This window comes from Gymnodraco acuticeps, unplaced genomic scaffold (genome assembly GCF_902827175.1).
Source record: "Gymnodraco acuticeps unplaced genomic scaffold, fGymAcu1.1, whole genome shotgun sequence".
Lineage (NCBI taxonomy): Eukaryota > Metazoa > Chordata > Actinopteri > Perciformes > Bathydraconidae > Gymnodraco > Gymnodraco acuticeps.
This window is the reverse complement of record NW_022990382.1, coordinates 31,149-51,848: the sequence shown is the minus strand read 5'-3', so window position 1 is coordinate 51,848 and position 20,700 is coordinate 31,149. Positions and strand designations below refer to the sequence as shown.

The 20,700-nt window shown below is 42.0% G+C and overlaps 1 protein-coding gene across 2 annotated transcripts; it reads right to left on the bottom strand.

The window, feature by feature from the left end:
• Nucleotides 1-159: 159 nt before the first annotated feature.
• Nucleotides 160-20,192, bottom strand: si:ch211-195d17.2 (uncharacterized protein LOC560495 homolog). Of its 2 annotated transcripts, none has more exons than XM_034224392.1 (8): nucleotides 19,922-20,192; nucleotides 14,752-15,036; nucleotides 6,436-6,476; nucleotides 5,495-5,544; nucleotides 4,779-4,965; nucleotides 3,772-3,927; nucleotides 2,185-2,299; nucleotides 160-389 (listed from the first exon to the last, which is right to left on the bottom strand). In XM_034224392.1, the coding sequence occupies exons 1-8, from the start codon at nucleotides 20,039-20,041 to the stop codon at nucleotides 186-188; spliced, it is 1,158 nt and encodes a 385-aa protein (XP_034080283.1). In that variant the 5' UTR covers nucleotides 20,042-20,192; the 3' UTR covers nucleotides 160-185. The 2 variants fall into 2 exon arrangements, with proteins under 2 accessions (XP_034080283.1, XP_034080282.1); XM_034224391.1 differs by lacking the exon at nucleotides 19,922-20,192 and adding an exon at nucleotides 18,986-19,290.
• Between the last annotated feature and the right edge of the window lie 508 nt (nucleotides 20,193-20,700).

Here is a 20,700-nt window from a genome sequence, read left to right as displayed (position 1 = left end):
TTCTGTGTGTTTCTGTTATTCTGTGTGTTTCTGTTATTCTGTGTGTTTCTGTTATTCTGTGTGTTTCTGTTATTCTGTGTGTTTCTGTTATTCTGTGTTTCTGTTATTCTGTGTTTCTGTTATTCTGTGTGTTTCTGTTATTCTGTGTTTCTGTTATTCTGTGTTTCTGTTATTCTGTGTTTCTGTTATTCTGTGTTTCTGTTATTCTGTGTGTTTCTGTTATTCTGTGTGTTTCTGTTATTCTGTGTGTTACCTGTGTGCAGCGTGTTCGTCGTTATCCGGCTCTCCTCCAGCGGCAGGAAGTGTCTGCTGGCGTCCGCCCCCCCCACCTCACAGGTGAGGACCATGATGGGACCCCTCCCCCCCTTCAGATGCACCTGGATATTATCCTGCATCAAAACACACACACCGTGATGATACTGCACATTTTACATTAGGGCTGCACGATATTGAAAAAAACTGACATCGCGATTCCCCCCCCCCCCCTGCGGTATATATTGCGTTTTTTTTAACCTGTTAAGCCCCACGACACTGTGTCTCAGGGGATCTTAATATTTAAGAACCTATTAATGTGTTATACCAGATTAACGGAAATAATCTCAGCTAGCTGACGATACAAACCATGTTTACCAGAACAAAACACAAGTCTCATAAGAAGCATCTAAATGACCCCTGAGCGAAAAATGCTAACGCACTTTGGCACAGAACTCAAGATAAAAGATACCCTTATTACTTGTCGTAGGTGCACATACAAGATATCCGATTAAAGCTGAGGTTCCACAGATTATGTAGGTATATAGTATCATCCCTGAGTGATCTGAACTCGGACAGGGGAAGCAAACACAGACATCACAACACGTACCTTTACGTAGCTTCTAGGGGAGATGTATCACCGTAGCTGTCAATCTGATCAAAAGACGTGTTCAATGGCATTAAAACGAGAGAAAACGCGGCTGAATCGGTTAATCCATAGGTTTTTAACGTCTCTGTATAAAAAAAGTATTTCATTTATAATCCATAATTCAATTTGTATGTAAAAATCGCAGAGCAAAAGTTAGCTACTAATGGTAGCCACCAGAGTGGCTGCTGCTTCCGGTCTTGGCTATGCGGCAGTCCAGCGCAGTCTAACACACACACATTACCAAATAAGGAGTGAGAGTGACGCGTAGCCAAAACCGGAAGCTGCATACCATTATCAGCTAGTTAGCTTGTTGTGTTAGCTTGTTGTGCTCCGATTTTTACATAAAAATGGAATTATGGATTATAAACAATTGCTTCAAAGCCACAGATACATTATCAACCTATGGATCAACCGATTCAGCCGCGTTTTTTTTTCTCGTTTTAATGCCATTGAACACGTCTTTTGATCAGATTGACAGCTACGGTGAGACGATCTCCCGTAAAAGCTCCGTAAAAGGTACGTGTTGTGATGTCTGTGTTTGCTTCCCCTGTTGCGAGATCGGATCGCTTAGATACTATACTTAAATAATCTGTGGAGTCTCAGCTTTAATCGGATATATTGTATGTGCAGTTTCGATAAGTAATAAGGGTATCTTTATTTTGAATTCTGTGCTAAAGTGCGTTAGCATTTTTTTTTTTAAATGAATAAAACCGCACGTCCCTGCGGTGTGAATATCGCGCATGCGCATATCGCGGTTATCGCCATGACACGGTATATTGTTCAGCCCTATTTTACATGTAAATATTCAGTTTAATATTCCATCTCTCACATACTTATGTATATATAATAACTTGCTTTATATCTTGTTATTGTTCATTTGTAAATTCAACATGTATATTTTCTACTTTCTTGTTTATTTCTAGTCTTTTAATCTTTATTGTGCAATGCCATGTCTTTTCATGCTGCTGTAAATTGGGATCAATAAAGTACTTCTTATCGTATCTCTTTACTAAGCACGTTAAAACATGATCTGGTATATCAGCAATGTCTTAAAGGTCTCCTATCATGCACAATTCACTTTTTAATGCATTTTATACATAAATATGTGTCCCCGGTGTGTCAGGACACTCATAAAGTGTCAGAAAACATTTCTTTTTTTTCTTTGTTTCGAGCCAAACACTTCAGAGACATGTTTTTTTATATATCTGAGACCTATAACATATGCCTAAAAATAGTATAATAGGAGACCTTTAATAAATACTTTAAGATTGTGTGTTCCTCACCTCTTTGGGAGCCGGGACCTCCAGCTTGGTTTCCTCCGGAGCTTTGACCACGATGACCGTCTGCTGCTGGAAGGCTGCGAGCCGCCCGACGTCCTCGTGGGTCACGTAGGCCGACGTGCAAAAGTTAAAGAAAACCTGCTTCACGTTTTAGAAATCCACATTTACAACAACATCTTTTGGAGGCCCATCATTTTAATTAAAACCTGCATTAAATGGCTTCATTGGGACGCCAAAAATAAGCCTTAAACACAACATGGACACATATTTAATTCATATATATATATATATATATATATATATATATATATATATATATATATATATAAATCAGAGTTCCCGTTAGAATATTTTTTCGCCGGTCAACATGTCCGTTAAAGATTAAATCTTCCGGACAAAATGAGAAAAGTGCCTGTCAAAGGTCTTCTTTGTTATTTATTGAGCTTTAAAACAAATTGATATGATTCGATATTAAACAAACTAATTATAGTAGATTAATAGTGAACAGTAACTTACAATAACACGGGAATAATAAACGGAGCGCTCTCTCCCTCTCCTGACAGCCCGTCAGTATCATGCAGCTCGCAGATCAGTAATGAGTGACCCGACAGTAAAACTAAACATATCAATAACTAGTTTAGGTAGTTTGAGAGGTCATTAAAATAGCTATGTGTGATATTCTAACCTGAAGTGTGTGTTTTGTTCCGCTCACCGCTGCATGTGATCATGCAGAGCTGCGTGTCGACTCGTCAGCAGCAGCTGATCTCTCTCTCCCGTCAGATTATTCTTCACTCGCGTTTATGTCCATATCGATCAGATCCAGCTAGTTCTAGCTAATGATAGGACTACCTGCTTATTAAAAGACACCTAAACAATAAGTGTCGCTATGCAACTGGGTGAGGCCGCAAAGTATAGCGCAGCATTATGCATTTGTTTACATGCCCACCGGAACCCTGAGGCATTACCAACAGATCAACGCACAATCAACCCATACAGGACATCTCTTTCTCCACATTAAGTGTTAGACATTAGAATTGACTATTCTTGTCTGTCACATACTCTTTTGTCTGTCACATAAATGGTGCAAGTTGCGCAATTGATGTGGTATTGCGCTAAGCGGAAATTATTTTGAACGGACACTTTGACCGGAGAGATTTAGATTTGCCGGTCTTCAGCATATTTTACCGGTCGTAGTCCGGTAATTACCGGCTAACGGGAACTCTGATATAAATCCAGACGGACGAACATTAGCATTCATTTGAAATGATGTCTCTTTCAACCTGATACATTAAAGCCTAATGTACTTCCTGTTTTGGTCTAAACCTGGACTGTAATTTAATTTTCCACATCAATTTATCATTTGGTAAATAATAGTTTTTAAAAGTCCACGCTGATGTCTTTAAATGTCCAAAACCCAGAAGAAGAAGGAAATCTCCCCGTATGAAAGGCTGAATGCAGTATTTTTTTACATCATTGCATGAAAAACTACTTTAATAATCCGTTCGCTAAATAATGAAGTTTCGTCCCATCCGAAGTCTTTCTGGTGTTATAAAACAGGCAGAACGTGGAGACGGTGATCTGAAAGGATATGTGGCGTTGTCGAGGTCGTCGGTCATGCTGAACAGCTGCTGAGCGCAGCTCTTGATGAGCGAGTCCAGCGTGTCCTCCACCAGCTTCAGGCTGTCCAACTCTCTCTGGAGCTTCTGCTGGTTCTGCCACAGGAAGCTGGAGATGGACGTGCTTCCTCTGCAACAGACAGAAGTAACTCATTATTTAAATGTGTTAAAGGTCTCGTATCAAGCAAAATGCCCTTTCTAATGTCTTTTATACGTAAATACGTGTCCCCCGGTGTGTCAGAAAACAAAACCCTCTCTTTTCCTCCGTACCCATATCGCTAAAAACGGGGGAACAACGAAGCTGATCCAGATTTGCTGCTGATATGATCGGATGTTTTTTTTTTTTAAAGCTAATCAGCCCTTTAGTAACAGGGCTGAAATAGAGGGATGTCTAAAATGCATGATCTGTTCATATAGACATGATTTTTATATATTTGTATATATCTGAGACCTATAATATATGCCTAAAAATAGTATAATAGGTTAGTCGGAAAAATAAATTGCCACCGAGAAAATGCAAAACAGAGCCTGGCAGATAGATGTATTATTATAGGGTTTGAGCTTATCATAAATTGTTGAATAAAGTGTTAAAATGTTGCTTTTATGGGGGCTATAACAGAACTCAAGAGAATCAATAAGTTGATGGAATATGAAAGCAAACATTAATAAACCCTGGACATATTCCCTGAGCTCTGCTAAGTGCCCCGATAAACATTCCTGTTGTCATCTTGCAATCTACTTATTTATATAAATAGTTATCACCGCAATAAACCGTATTTAATGTTGTCTTAATGTACATTATTTAATATTCTGTTATTGTACATATCATATTCTATTTACAAGCATATAGACTTCTTGCAATACTTTTTATTTTATTATATATGTTGCATTGTTGGAGGAGCTCAGGTCAGAAGAATTTCATTGCCATTTCTACCCTGTAGCTTACATGACAGTAAAACCTTTGAATCTGTGTTCACTCACATCCATTTGAAGTGGTTGACCGACTGCCTCTTGAGGACGCTGATGCCTTCGAGGACCGCCGTGATGTCGTAAACTCGCCTCCTGCGGGTCTGCAGGCTCGTGGTCACATGACCCAGATCCACCACCCCGTCAGGAGCCGCCAGCAGCAGCGCCAGGAAGCGCTGAGTCAGCAACCCCAGCGACAGATCTGAACACACAACAACACACACGAGGGTCAGAGCTGAGATATGGATATCAATACACAACTTTTCCTGATTTTGTTTTCACAGATCCATAACTCTGCTGTAAAGAAATGTCTACTCCTAATTGTTCACTGTTGTTTTATTTTCATTTTCATCTCATCTGTGTTTTGTGTCACCATGTGTATATTGCTGAAAAGAACTATGAACAGATTGATGTCATTCATGTAAATATGCAATGTACAATATGCTGTGACAATGTTTGACACTAAATGCCAACACTAATGCTAATTATGTTAATAAGTAATAAGTAAATAATTGGATCTTTGAAGCCATAATCTTCAAGATGTTCCTGAAACCGGACACATTTTTACTGCAAAAGCCATTCTCGTGCTCGAATAGTGTGTCTAGTGTCATAAACGGTTGGCTCTTCTTTAGCAGAGCCTTACAGCTACTGCTAAAGCTAACTCAACAGAGGCACAGAAATCAAAGATGTGTTGCAATGAAAGTGTTTTGATGAAAGGACAGATGACGCACTGTATCTGCTGGATGGCTTGGTCCGGGGACTCGATTTCCTCGGATGCCCGCTGAAAAGAAAGAACAAATATCTTACTCATTTTAAAGGTCACCTATCGTGCTATTTGTAGGCAATAGCAAAGGTCTCAGATATACACAAATATATAAAAACATGTCTATGAAGTGTTTTGCTCCAAACACCAAACAGATCATTCTAGCCATGCCTCATATCCCTCTATTCCACTTCCTGTTTCTAAAGTGCTGATTTGGGTATAAAGCTTTAAAGAGGAGGGGTCTGAGCTCATGCGGGACCCGGCAGCTACTGTCTAAACTAAATGCTGCCGTGATGAAACGCCATATCATGGATTATCAAGGATTCTCTCTGAAACAGTTTGGAGCTCAAAGGCTTTTCTCTCTTGCCGGTTTATACCACAAGGTGAGTTCCTTTTTACTTCCTGCTTCTTCACACACATGCTCTCCAGTACAGGTTAGCTCTGAGTGTTAGCGATGCTAATGTAAACACCGACCATATTACGTCCAAAACAGTCGGGCATTGTTTCTGATAGCAACGTTTCTGATTGGGCCCGTGGGTCCACATTTCAGATATTACGTCATATCGGACGCAAATCTGGATCAGCTCCGTTGTTCCCCGTTTTTAGAGATTTGGGTACGGAGGAGAAGAGAGAGGGTTTATTTCCTGACGCTGCGTGAGTTCCCTGACGCACCGGGGACACGTAAGAAGTACATTTTGCATGATAGGTCCCCTTTAAGTTAAATTCGCCATAAGTATTCCTTTATTTGAAATGTACAGTCCCACCACCATGTGCAAGGAACACTCTATACTAGATGTTGACTAAACAAGACAAAATGCATATTATAACTGAAAAAAGTGACGGTGGAATTCAAACTAAACCCTCGGTCAGTAACGTGTAAAAATGAATCAGAAGCAGAGAGTATTTTACCGTGTCGTTTTGGCCGCTGGTGAGTTCTTCACAACTGGAGCCTGAAAAGCAGAAAAACTGCAGGTTAAATCTGCTCCGATCACACAAAGAAGTATTGTACCGTGATGTTATTGCAAATTGTAGGATATTTAATTTGTATATTCAATCAAATCTAATTAATGTATCTTCATACCTCAATCTCAATCTTTATTCATTTATATAGAACATTTAAAACAACCTCCGTTGACCAAAGTGCTGTACAGGGAACACATCTAAAACTCAACAGGAGTACAAAACAAAACAATAATTAAAAACAAGATAAAAAGCACAATAACTTATAAAAACACACAACTATCAAAATGTTATGTTCAACTAGAATTAAAGGTCACCTATTATGCAAAATCCTCTTCTTCATGTCTCTTCTTCATCAACATGTGTCCCCTCTTCTTCATGTCTCTTCTACATCAACACGTGTCCCCTCTTCTTCATGTCTCTTCTACATCAACACGTGTCCCCTCTTCATTCATGTCTCTTCTACATCACACGTGTCCCCTCTTCTTCATGTCTCTTCTACATCAACATGTGTCCCCTCTTCTTCATGTCTCTTCTACATCAACACGTGTCCCCTCTTCTTCATGTCTCTTCTACATCAACACGTGTCCCCTCTTCTTCATGTCTCTTCTACATCAACATGTGTCCCCTCTTCTTCAATGTCTCTTCTACATCAAGCACGTGTCCCCTCTTCTTCATGTCTCTTCTACATCAACACGTGTCCCCGTCTTCTTCATGTCTCTTCTACATCAACATGTGTCCCCTCTTCTTCATGTCTCTTCTACATCAACATGTGTCCCCTATCTTCATGTCTCTTCTACATCAACATGTGTCCCCTCTTCTTCATGTCTTTCTCACATGTGTCCCCTCTTCTTCATCTCTTCTACATCAACATGTGTCCCCTCTTCTACATGTCTCTTCTACGTCAACATTGTGTCCCTCTTCTTCATGTCTCTTCTACATCAACATGTGTCCCTCTTCATGTCTCTTCTACATCAACATGTGTCCCCTCTTCTTCATGTCTCTTCTACATCAACATGTGTCCCCTCTTCTTCACGTCTCTTCTACATCAACATGTGTCCCCTCTTCTTCACGTCTCTTCTACGTCAACATGTCCCCTCTTCTTCACGTCTCTTCTACATCAACATGTGTCCCCTCTTCTTCATGTCTCTTCTACATCAACATGTGTCCCCTCTTCTTCACGTCTCTTCTACATCAACATGTGTCCCCTCTTCTTCACGTCTCTTCTACGTCGACATGTGTCCCCTCTTCTTCACGTCTCTTCTACATCGACATGTGTCCCCTCTTCTTCATGTCTCTTCTACATCGACATGTGTCCCCTCTTCTTCATGTCTCTTCTACATCAGCATGTGTCCCCTCTTCTTCATGTCTCCTCTACATCAACATGTGTTCCCCTCTTCTTCATGTCTCTTCTACATCAACACGTGTCCCCTCTTCTTCATGTCTCTTCTACATCAACATGTGTCCCCTCTTCTTCATGTCTCTTCTCTACATCAGCATGTGTCCCCTCTTCTTCATGTCTCCTCTACATCAACATGTGTCCCCTCTTCTTCATGTCTCTTCTACATCAACACGTGTCCCCTCTTCTTCATGTCTCTTCTACGTCGACACGTGTCCTCTCTTCTTCATGTCTCTTCTACGTCAACATGTGTCCCCTCTTCTTCATGTCTCTTCTACATCAACATGTGTCCCCTCTTCTTCATGTCTCCTCTACATCAACATGTGTCCCCTCTTCTTCATGTCTCTGCTACATCAACATGTGTCCCCTCTTCTTCATGTCTCTCCTACATCAACATGTGTCCCCTCTTCTTCATGTCTCCTCTACATCAACATGTGTCCCCTCTTCTTCATGTCTCCTCTACATCAACATGTGTCCCCTCTTCTTCAATGTCTCCTCTACATCAACATGTGTCCCCTCTTCTTCATGTCCTCTGCTACATCAACATGTGTCCCCTCTTCTTCATGTCTCTTCTACATCAACATGTGTCCCTCTTCTTCATGTCTCTTCTACATCAACATGTGTCCCCTCTTCTTCATGTCTCTTCTACATCAACATGTGTCCCCTCTTCTTCATGTCTCTTCTACATCAACATGTGTCCCCTCTTCTTCATGTCTCTTCTACATCAACATGTGTCCCCTCTTCTTCATGTCTCTTCTACATCAACATGTGTCCCCCTCTTCTTCATGTCTCTGCTACAATCAACATGTGTCCCCCTCTTCTTCATGTCTCTCCTACATCAAACATGTGTCCCCTCTTCTTCATGTCTCTCTACTACATAACATGTGTCCCCTCTTCTTCATGTCTCTCTACATCAACATGTGTCCCCTCTTCTTCATGTCTCTTCTACATCAACATGTGTCCCCTCTTCTTCATGTCTCTTCTACATCAACATGTGTCCCCTCTTCTTCATGTCTCTTCTACATCAACATGTGTCCCCTCTTCTCCATGTCTCTTCTACATCAACATGTGTCCCCTCTTCTTCATGTCTCTTCTACATCAACATGTGTCCCCTCTTCTTCATGTCTCTTCTACATCAACATGTGTCCCCTCTTCTTCATGTCTCTTCTACATCAACATGTGTCCCCTCTTCTTCATGTCTCTTCTAATCAACATGTGTCCCCTCTTCTTCATGTCTCTTCTACGTCAACATGTGTCCCCTCTTCTTCATGTCTCTTCTACATCAACATGTGTCCCCTCTTCTTCATGTCTCTCTATCAACAGTGTCCCCTCTTCTTCATGTCTCTTGCTACATCAACATGTGTCCCCTCTTCTTCATGTCTCTCTCTTCTACATCGACATGTGTCCCCCTCTTCTTCATGTCTCTTCTACATCAACATGTGTCCCCTCTTCTTCATGTCTCTTCTACATCAACATGTGTCCCCTCTTCTTCATGTCTCTTCTACATCAACATGTGTCCCCTCTTCTTCATGTCTCTTCTACGTCACATGTGTCCCCTCTTCTTCATGTCTCTTCTACGTCGACATGTGTCCCCTCTTCTTCATGTCTCTTCTACAGTCGACATGTGTCCCCTCTTCTTCATGTCTCTTCTACAGTCAACATGTGTCCCCTCTTCTTCATGTCTCTTCTACATCAACATGTGTCCCCTCTTCTTCATGTCTCCTTCTACATCAACATGTGTCCCCTCTCTTAATGTCTCCTCTACATCAACATGTGTCCCCTCTTCTTCATGTCTCTTCTACATCAACATGTGTCCCCTCTTCTTCATGTCTCTTCTACATCAACATGTGTCCCCTCTTCTCATGTCTCTTCTTACATCAACATGTGTCCCCTCTTCTTCATTCTCTTCTACAGTCGACATGTGTCCTCTCTTCTTCATGTCTCTTCTACAGTCAACATGTGTCCCCTCTTCTTCATGTCTCTTCTACATCAACATGTGTCCCCTCTTCTATCATGTCTCTTCTACATCAACATGTGTCCCCTCTTCTTCATGTCTCTCTCTACATCAACATGTGTCCCCCTCTTCTTCATGTCTCTTCTACACATCAACATGTGTCCCCTCTTCTTCATGTCTCTTCTACATCAACATGTGTCCCCTCTTCTTCATGTCTCTTCTACATCAACATGTGTCCCCTCTTCTTCATGTCTCTTCTACATCAACATGTGTCCCCTCTTCTTCATGTCTCTGCTACATCAACATGTGGTCCCCCTCTTCTTCATGTCTCTGCTACATCAACATGTGTCCCCTCTTCTTCATGTCTCTGCTACATCGACATGTGTCCCTCTCTTCTTCATGTCTCTTCTATCGTCGACATGGTCCCCTCTTCTCCATGTCTCTTCTACATCAAACATGTGTCCCTCCCTCTTCTTTCATGTCTCTTCTACATCAGACATGTGTCCCCTCTTCTTCATGTCTCTTCTACATCAACATGGTCCCCTCTTCTCATGTCTCTTCTACACTCAACATGTGTCCCCTCTTCTCATGTCTCTTCTACATCAACATGTGTCCCCTCTTCTTCATGTTCCTCTTCTACATCAACATGTGTCCCTCTCTTCACGTCTCTTCTACATCAACATGTGTCCCCTCTTCTTCATGTCTCTTCTACATCAACATGTGTCCCCTCTTCTTCATCTCTTCTACATCAACATTGTCCCTCTTTCTTCATGTCTCTTCTACATCAACAGTGTCCCCTCTTCTTCACGTCTCTTCTACATCAAATGTGTCCCTCTTCTTCATCAACATGTGTCCCCTCTTCTTCATGTCTCTTTCTACCATCAACATGTGTCCCCCTCTTCTTCATGTCTCTTCTACATCAACATGTGTCCCCTCTTCTTCCGTCTCTTCTACATCAAACATGTGTCCCCTCTTCTCATGTCTCTTCTACACAATGTCTCCCTCTTCTTCATCACATGTGTCCCCTCTTCTATCAAGTCTCTTCTACATCAACATGTGTCCCCTCTTCTTCACGTCTCTTCTACATCAACATGTGTCCCCTCTTCTTCATGTCTCTTCTACATCAACATGTGTCCCCTCTTCTTCACGGTCTCTTCTACATCAACATGTGTCCCCTCTTCTTCACGTCTCTTCTACATCAACATGTGTCCCCTCTTCTTCACGTCTCTTCTACATCAACATGTGTCCCCTCTTCTTCACGTCTCTTCTACATCAACATGTGTCCCCTCTTCTCCACGTCTCTTCTACATCAACATGTTGTCCCTCTTCTTCACGTCTCTTCTACATCAACATGTGTCCCCTCTTCTTCACGTCTCTTCTACATCAACATGTGTCCCCTCTTCTTCATGTCTCTTCTACATCAACATGTGTCCCCTCTTCTTCCACGTCTCTTCTACATCAACATGTGTCCCCTCTTCTCACATGTCTCTTCTACATCAACATGTGTCCCCTCTTCTCCATGTCTCTTCTACATCAACATGTGTCCCCTCTTCTTCAATGTCTCTTCTACATCAACATGTGTCCCCTCTTCTTCAGGTCTCTTCTACATCAACATGTGTCCCCTCTTCTTCATGTCTCTTCTACATCAACATGTGTCCCCTCTTCTTCATGTCTCTTCTTCATCAACATGTGTCCCCTCTTCTTCCGTGTCTCTTCTACATCAACATGTGTCCCCTCTTCTTCATGTCTCTTCTACATCAACATGTGTCCCCTCTTCTTCATGTCTCTTCTACATCACATGTGTCCCCTCTTCTTCATGTCTCTTCTACATCAACATGTGTCCCTTCTTCTTCATGTCTCTTCTACATCAACATGTGTCCCCTCTTCTTCATGTCTCTTCTACATCAACATGTGTCCCCTCTTCTTCATGTCTCTTCTACATCAACATGTGTCCCCTCTTCTTCATGTCTCTTCTACATCAACATGTGTCCCCTCTTCTTCATGTCTCTTCTACATCAACATGTGTCCCCTCTTCTTCATGTCTCTTCTACATCAACATGTGTCCCCTCTTCTTCATGTCTCTTCTACATCAACATGTGTCCCCTCTTCTTCATGTCTCTTCTACATCAACATGTGTCCCCTCTTCTTCATGTCTCTTCTACATCAACATGTGTCCCCTCTTCTTCATGTCTCTTCTACATCAACATGTGTCCCCTCTTCTTCATGTCTCTTCTACATCAACATGTGTCCCCTCTTCTTCATGTCTCTTCTACATCAACATGTGTCCCCTCTTCTTCATGTCTCTTCTACATCAACATGTGTCCCCTCTTCTTCATGTCTCTTCTACATCAACATGTGTCCCCTCTTCTTCATGTCTCTTCTACATCAACATGTGTCCCCTCTTCTTCATGTCTCTTCTACATCAACATGTGTCCCCTCTTCTTCATGTCTCTTCTACATCAACATGTGTCCCCTCTGTGGAAAGAGACTCTGAAAGTTTCAGGAACAAAGATTCTCTCTCTTTTTGATCCATTTCTATAAAAACCTGTCTGAAAATGAGCTGATCAGATTTTGGCCACTTTATGATGTCATAACGATGTGTTGTCTTGTGTAACCATTAGCCAATCAGCAACCAAGGTAACCCTCCCCCCCTTATCACCTGATTCTCCTCCTAGAGCTCCATTGAGTTATTTGTAGTGCTGCGTACCTGGACTCACATTCAGGTTCAGGTCCGGACTCAAGTCCAGAGGTTCAGGTTCAGGTCCAGACTTATAAGTCTGGACCTGAACCTGAACCCATGGCTTGTGTCATGTTGTGTGAGTAACTAAAGTGAACCTATTGTGAGCTAATTATCAATTGAAAATAAACTCATAATCAACTCAAATTCAAACTCGTCAGGTTTATTGCGCTCCCTTCCAACTTGTGTCTACATTTCTCTACAAAGTACAAATGTAAAAAAAACACTTTTTGCCACTTAGTCTACAAATGACTTATGACAGCAACTACAGTGAACTACTACAAAGCTCAAACATTTATTTCATTTACCAAACTAAAGTAACCAAACAGTCCCTGAGCCTAAATCCCTAAAACGTTGCTGAAAGGTAGAGTGTAGAGTAGAGTATACGCATTACACTGTTACCCACCTACTATACAGTATACACTGTAGTGACTGTACAGTCAGAGTGTACTGTACTGTCTGTGTACACCATGTCTTTTCTACAACTCTACATGTGTACATTATACAGTACATACTACATACATAGTGATGTACATACATACTGTTAGAAATTAAAATCAATGTTGATATGGCGTAATTTTGAATTAAATACACCATTTAATTTAAATCAGTTTTATTCTGAAAAAACGGGAGTTCACACTATTAACTTAATACTTTTATTCTGAAAATTCTTCACTTCCGGTTAGCATTAGCATGTGGCGAAATGCTACGTTTTCAAACCGTGAATCGAAGGTGAAATGACATGTGATGTTGTACACTGAGCACACTGGGATTAGCACTCATTTATTGACGCTGAATAACGTTTATCAGGGAATGTTTAAATAACCACAGACACCAGAATGATGTAATTTAGCAACAGAAAAAGCATTGGACCCGCCCCCCGACGACGCCGGCCAATAGGAGAAGACCTCAGATGACAACAGGAAGAGCAAGCTAAGAATTGATCTCGGCCCAATCCCAAACCACTCCCTCGACCCTACCCCTCCGTGATGGAGTGAACTCCGTCTGTAGCCACACTCGCAGCTCAACGAGGCTCCTCCTGTCAGACGGAGGGAGTAAATACAGCAGCAAGCTTTGGGACGGCCTCCCCTCTCTCCGGCAGAAACAGGAAATGCCATAACTGCATGTAACAACGGTTTCAAATCAGCATCTCTTAGACAAAAAGTTTAAATGAATAACTCAAATAAAACTCCAAACATCTTTCATTGTGTTTCAAAGCTCTTTTAGTTTTAAACCTGATGTTTATAAGCTTCTTAGTTTTTGCAACGGTCTGTAAATATACACAACTTTATAATAACATGCACACATTTACCTTTTTCTAGACTAAACACAGGTTTGATCCTAAGTTAAAAACATGAGGTCATCATGAGGTCGTTAACATCGCAGTTTATCAGTGGATGTTTGCTGGAACTACTTGTTAACAGCTTGTTTCCTGACGGACACACACAGCGTGACTCCGGTCAGGTAGAGACCGGTCTCAAGTCAGCACGATGCAGACTCGCTGTTTGAGGGCTTGATAGCCCACTCCCCCTCCACACTCGTTGCTTTGGAACAGCCCTCAATATGGCGGACCCTCCGTGTGAACGCGCAAACGGAGGGGTAGGGTGTAGGGGGCGGTTTGGGAATGGGCCCTCTTCTACCTGCTGACCTGGGCTGACGGGAGATGAGGAGAGCGCCTCCTTTTGCAATTTCATTTGTACACCACCGCATCTTTTGTGTAATTAAATGCTGTTAACTTTGATAAGCTTCCCTTGACTCTTTTCAGGCTCTCCTGCCTTCAAGGAGGTTTTAGATGGTTTAGAACAAGAAGGAGAATATACGTAAGTGCTAGTTTTTTTGCGAGTCCAAGTACCGGTTCCCGACGTTCCGGTTTTAACCGGACTTGAACCGAAACTTTTTACAAGTCCAGTACCGGTTCAGCGTACCGGTACGCAGCACTAGTTCTTTGTAACCAAATGTCTCTCAGAGGGGCGTGGGGAGGGGCTCCTTATTTTCATCTAAAGTAACAGCCAGAGAATCAGCACTTTGGAAACAGGGCTGAAACAGAGGGGATTATGGGTAATGCTGCAATGATCTGTTTGGTGTTTCAGCCAATCAGAGACAGGCTCTGTATATATCTGAGAGCTGTGATATATTGATGAAGAACAGAATAATAGGGGACGAAGCGATAAATACCTGCTTTGGTGGAGGTTTTGGCGCCGGCGGCTCCACGTACATCAGACCTCCATCTTCTTCATCATCCTCCTCTTGATCACAGTCCTCCTCCTCCTCCTCAGAGGACGCGGCCCCCCAGGGGTTGATGACCCCCAGGGGCCCCTCCAGGCAGGGGGGCATGATGGGGATGGCGTCACCTTTGACCCCATCTGTGGAGATGTCCTCCGGCAGGAAGTGGTCCTCACAGATTTGATTCTGCTCCGCTGAGTCCTGCTTCTCCGTCTCTCTCAGCGCCGCCAGCCACACCTGGAGGAAGACATTTTTGAAATATGTGTTATATGATGACAGTAGGAATGCAGATTATACAGGACAGGGGGATTAGAAGAGAGAATAAAGGATATTGTGCAAAAACACCAGCATTATTACTGTTGCTCTATTCCAGGGGTTCCCAACCTTTATTGTGCCAAGGACCGGCAGATCCATTTTAAAATCGCGGACCGGTTGTCAATTTTAACTGATTTTAATATTTACTCACCAGCAGCAGGTAGCAACAGAGGCTCATTGTATGTAACAGCCTCAACAAATACTAGAACAATATGCATCCAAAACATATTAACAACGTTTAAAAAAGAACCGGTGTCGTTTTAGTTTTTTCTGAAAAACTATGTTATTCAGTTTTTAAACCAAAACGGGAAAACAGATAAATCAACGTTTTGGTTTTAGTTGTATGATTTACGGATAATCCAGTGAATGCTGGGAAAACGAGGAGAAGGTGTATTATGAAGGAGATGTCTGGTCGCCAGGGTGTGTGTGTGTGTGTGTGTGTGTGTGTGTGTGTGTGTGTGTGTGTTGTGTGTGTGTTGTGTGTGTGTGGTGTGTGTGTGTGTGTGTGTGTGTGTGTGTGTGTGTGTGTGTGTGTGTGTGTGTGTGACACTGGCATTTGTTTTCAGAAGATATTATGATAGTGTCGTTCGTTCCGATGCACTCCGACAGCATTTAGCACTACATCGAGATTAAGATTAAACTAATTTATTTTGGGAACACCCGCATATAGGCTACCTATGGAGTTAGCCAGATGTGTGTAAATTACTGTTCATGGTCATTTGAAAACAAATGCCGGTGTCGGACAAACACACAGAGCGGGGAAAAGCACCACGCACGCGCATACGCACACGTATGCGCCTTGGTGACTGCATGGACATCTCCTTCATAAAACTAATAAAAGGGGGAGTAATCGGGCAGTTCGATGTGTGTAGAGCAGTCTATGGTGTAGAGGTGTGTGTGGTTAACACTTAGCAGCCTGCAGTCACTCTTAAGCTGTTCTGATGAAGGTAAACACAGCGAAGGCGGTGCGTAAAAAGGCACGGCTCTCGGCGCGCTGGTGCTGCACTTCGAGGCGGAGTTACACGTCCCGCTGCCTCCTGGTGCTGCAGCCATTTCATGAAGTGAAGGAGGTTTTCCTTCAAACAGCTGCGGGCAGCAGATACCGTGAGAGTCCCGGACATGAATTCATAGATCAAGGCAGACTGGTTTACAGACTCTCCTGTTTTGCCAATCCGGTGCTTAAACAAATAGCTCTCCACCCCTGGCCGACATGTCCTTAAAATGAAGTCCGAGTTTGAAATATCTCTCAAATAATGTATGCACTGCCATTTCCCCACATAAACATAACAGTCTGCAATTAAACGGTTGTCTCCTGTGTGCTCCTCTTACTTGGCGCACCAGTAACTTTCTCTGCGCACGAGAGGCTGAGCCCTTACAGCAGGGGTGGGGAACCTTTTTCCTCTCAAGGGCCATTTCAATGTTTTCAACATCCTCCGAGGGCCGTACAAATTATTGACCTCTGCTTAAAAATACTAAAATCACAGCCCACTCATTTCACCTTTCTTTCATGCTGTGCAAAGAAAAAGCAACCTCTTAATCCAGATATCTTGCCATGACTCATGCATGCACGTGCAGAGTTGTGGCATGACCACCCAAACAGAAAGATATGGACACAAGATGTGTGCAAATGTATTTAGACTCCTATCCATGTGAACATGATTTAAGTGGGGGGGGCATGCTCCCCCGGGAAGATTTTTTTTTAAATGTTGAAGTTGAAAGCATCAATCTGGTGCACTTTGAGAGCAACATTAGATCTATGGATACATCTCTCAACACCCAGATGAAACAGAACTGTAAGCAGATTTTCTTTTTCTTTATGGATATTTTACAAATCACTCTCCTTTCAAACTGTATTCTTGTTTATTAATAACAGCTTTTTTTTTACTGTCATATAGTATTTAATACCAGTTTACTTTATTCTCTTATTTTTGTATAACTATAATGATCATATAAAGATGTGCCTTTACCTCACTGGTTGTAGAAAAAGCTTCTTATATTCGTTAGCATAGCTAGCTAACCAGATGCTAATAACAACAAAGTTATTGACTGTATGATCAGTATGACAGATCGCCACTGGGCTTACAACTAAAACACAGCCACGCAGAAACTGCGGCATGTGTATGGCTCCTTATGGGTACTGCAATTTGTGAAGTCCCGGCCCGGAGCCGTTCTGGTACTCTCCGTCAGATTTGCACCCGTCAGACGAGACATAAACCACGTGATGACACGTTAGGCTTGTGTTGTGTTCAAGGACCCTGACCTTGGCCAGGAAAAACAGGCACTCACTTGTTTAATTATTTTGCGGTCTAGATTTATTTCATTTTTTTTTTTTTTTTGCGTGTGTTTATAAATTACCTCGAGGGCCACACCAAATGGTCTCGCGGGCCGTATACTGCCCGGGGGCCGGAGGTTCCCCACCCCTGCCTTATAGGCTGAGCCGCCGAATCCCTCGGAACATCATAAAAGCCATTTTCAACGGTTTTCTGGTGAAAGATTAACTAGGCTACTGGATGAAATAATATGACTGGTATAGGTGCGAAAATTAAACACTTTAAAAAAAAAAAATTATGATAAAATATTTTTATAATTCTGCAAATATTACGATAAACTCACAGCTATTTCGCGGCCCGGCAGTAACACCTCGGTACCGGTCCGCGGACCGGGGGTTGGGAACCCTTGCTCTATTCTACATGTGTTCAGGAAAGAGCTAACTAAGAGCTGAAATCTGCATAAAGCATTTCCTGAATTTAGCAACCCCACATTTTCTTAATCCCCCCAATGTCCAGTTAAAGATCAAATGCAAAGCTTTTTGTATAATTGCCAGTACAATCGAAATCATATAGCTACAACACTATCTAAGATATTGCAGTATTAAAATCGGAGATAATATGAGTCTGGCAATGCGCAATATTAATTTTGTTCAACCCCCAACACCAAGTCCGACGATTTATTTTCTCCGCCGCTCCTCCGCAAGATGGCGGCGCGTGACGTCAGATGTGCCAAACATATTTCCACCTGGCTTATCAATCACAGCGGCTTCCGCCGATAGTACAACTAGTTTCGTCTATCATGTCTGATTCTGAGTAGACTATAGACTAAAAGCTTTAGGAATCCAAACTATAACATATAATAAGTACCCTGTATCAAGATTGATGCAAAACAAGTTAAATTTGACCTTTTTAGAGCGGTTTAGAAAAATAAAGTCCAGGCGCTCTGAGTGAGCCTCTGAATTAGCCCCGAGCGAAAAATGCTCGCAGCGGCTCCCGCCGATAGTACAACTTAGTTTCGTCTATCATGTCTGATTCTGAGTCGGAGGCCACCCAATATCTGGAGTATGTTGTCGACATCCAACCATATCTATACGAGCCTCTGATGTCGAAGAGGAAATACAAGGAAACGTCACCTGATATCACCGATGAAAGTGCTGATGGCGAGATTCAAGTTCGCCATCTGAGGAAGAGGCCGAGGGTGCTGATAATTGGTGTAGATGTGGAAACTGCCAGACCATGCCTACAAGCCGAGAAAACAAGTGCTGCCACAACTATGGGAAAGTGAAGGAAGAGATGGGAGAAGAAGTCTGCATCACCGACTGTAGGACGTTCGACATTTTCCGTTATGAGTGGAGGAGCGATGAATGAGCTGCAGATAAACTACAATGCTAACAGTGAATTAGCCCCGAGCGAAAAATGCTAACCTATCACTCCTAGCGCCCTTATTACTTATCCTAGCTCCACATCCAACACATTGTTTATGATCGTAAAGACACAGAATCTAACGGTGCCCACCTCTATAAGCAATAAAACTGCAATTCCGTTATCTGCGTTATCCGCTGTGCTCCGTGCGCTTTGAAATCTAATCAAAAGTTGTTTACCTCAATTATTTGGCGTTTCTGCATCGCCCGGCTCTTTCGTTCTTTCAGTGGTTTCTTGTGCTGAAATGTGGAGGGGACGGCTCCGGGTTTCAGCCTCCGACGTGCTATTAATGCTTCTGCACCAACAGACTTGATGATAGCAGGATCAACGTCGTATGCATCACACGTGAAGTGATCAGAACACAACCTGCTCCATTTTGTCGGTTGCCATCCAACACGATTCACTAACAAAATCCATTTTTTGCGGATAATTTGGTCTTTGGGAAATACATGAAAAACTCTCCCAGATCCCGCACCGTTCGTACAACAAAAAGCACAACAATAACCCATGTTAATTCAGTTTTCTTGTCGAAAAACTTGTGACCGAGACTGCCGAGTCGGGATGTTTGGTCCAGAGACTGTTTGGCATGTATGACGTCACGCGCGCGGAGGCTGCTGGGAAGGTCATGTCAGAAATTCAGACGGCTTTGGGTCAAGTTTTGTATCAATAAAAAGCTTTTTTTCGGGTGTATTATCTCGATTTAATTTTTTTTTTTAAATACAGGCAGTCTTAAAAACAACATTTCTATAAAAATGTACCATATTTGGAAGCTTTGCATTTGATCTTTAACTCACATGGAAAGTTACCACTATTCATAATGACGGAATTACAGTTTAGTAATTTAACCAAAATCTTGGCCGATTTGGACCATTTTGAGGTGGTTTTGGGGGTTATTGAGGATGTTGAATCCATTTCTAACATTAAAAAAAATCCTGTTTTAAGTAGAAAGTGGCAGTATTTGTATTCCCGGTGGGCTTTATTTTTGATTAATTCTGGGTCGATTTCGAAGTTTTAGGGCCATTTTTTAACCTAGAAACCACACCAAAATGCCCGGGTTCACACTGCTGAAAAGAAGACTATTAACTTTATTAAATAAGTGACATATATGAACGTACCTTGATCCTCGCTGTGTCTGCGGGGAAGTTAAAGAACCTCTTGGATGGCAAACTGTGGTTGTAGATTCCAGGGTTAACGTTAGAGCGGTTGGGACACCCCGAGACGACACACTTCACCATGGTAACCGTCACTACGCAACCGTAACAACGAACCAAACCCGGGCTAACGGCTCATCCGAGAACCGTTAATACTAACCGTTAAACAAACCACCACAACACAAACACGTTTCCTCGGTTTGTTTACGTCGTTTTTCACCGCTGTGTTTCAGACCGGAAAAGGTGTGTTTATGAACCGGAAGTACAACAAAGGAGGGAAAAGTAGTGGAGCGCGCCAACTTAGCGACGTCTAGTGTCTGAGCCCCGCTACTGCATATCATAAAATAATTATAATATAATATTTTTTTAATACTAAAAATAACAACAATATTTAAAGAAAAATAATAACAATAATGATAATAATATTTTTGGACTAATTATTATATTTTTTGAGTAATAATTATAATGATTACATAATAATTAAATCATCATGTTTTTTTATTTATTATAGCTTTACTGTTTTTTGTTGTTTTCATATTCAAAAGTAAATTATAAGGCTTTTTAAAATGTTGATATAAGACAAAAATACATTGAAATATCCATTTAATACTCCTTTTCCCTTCCCTGCTGGCATCACGGTAATCATCATGACAAAATACAGTAAAATATCACAAGTTGATTTTTTAATCTTCTTTAAAAGGGGACCTATCATGCAAAATGCACTTGTTGATGTCTTTGATACA

Coding starts and splice junctions, on each gene's coding strand:
- si:ch211-195d17.2 (XM_034224392.1), bottom strand. CDS start 20,041: ATGGTGAAGTGTGTCGTCTCGGGGTGTCCCAACCGCTCTAACGTTAAC. Junction 15,037..19,921: donor CAGACACAGCGAGGATCAAG/GTACGTTCATAT, acceptor GTCTTCCTCCAG/GTGTGGCTGGCGGCGCTGAG. Junction 3,928..4,778: donor GTCAACCACTTCAAATGGAT/GTGAGTGAACAC, acceptor TGTCTGTTGCAG/AGGAAGCACGTCCATCTCCA.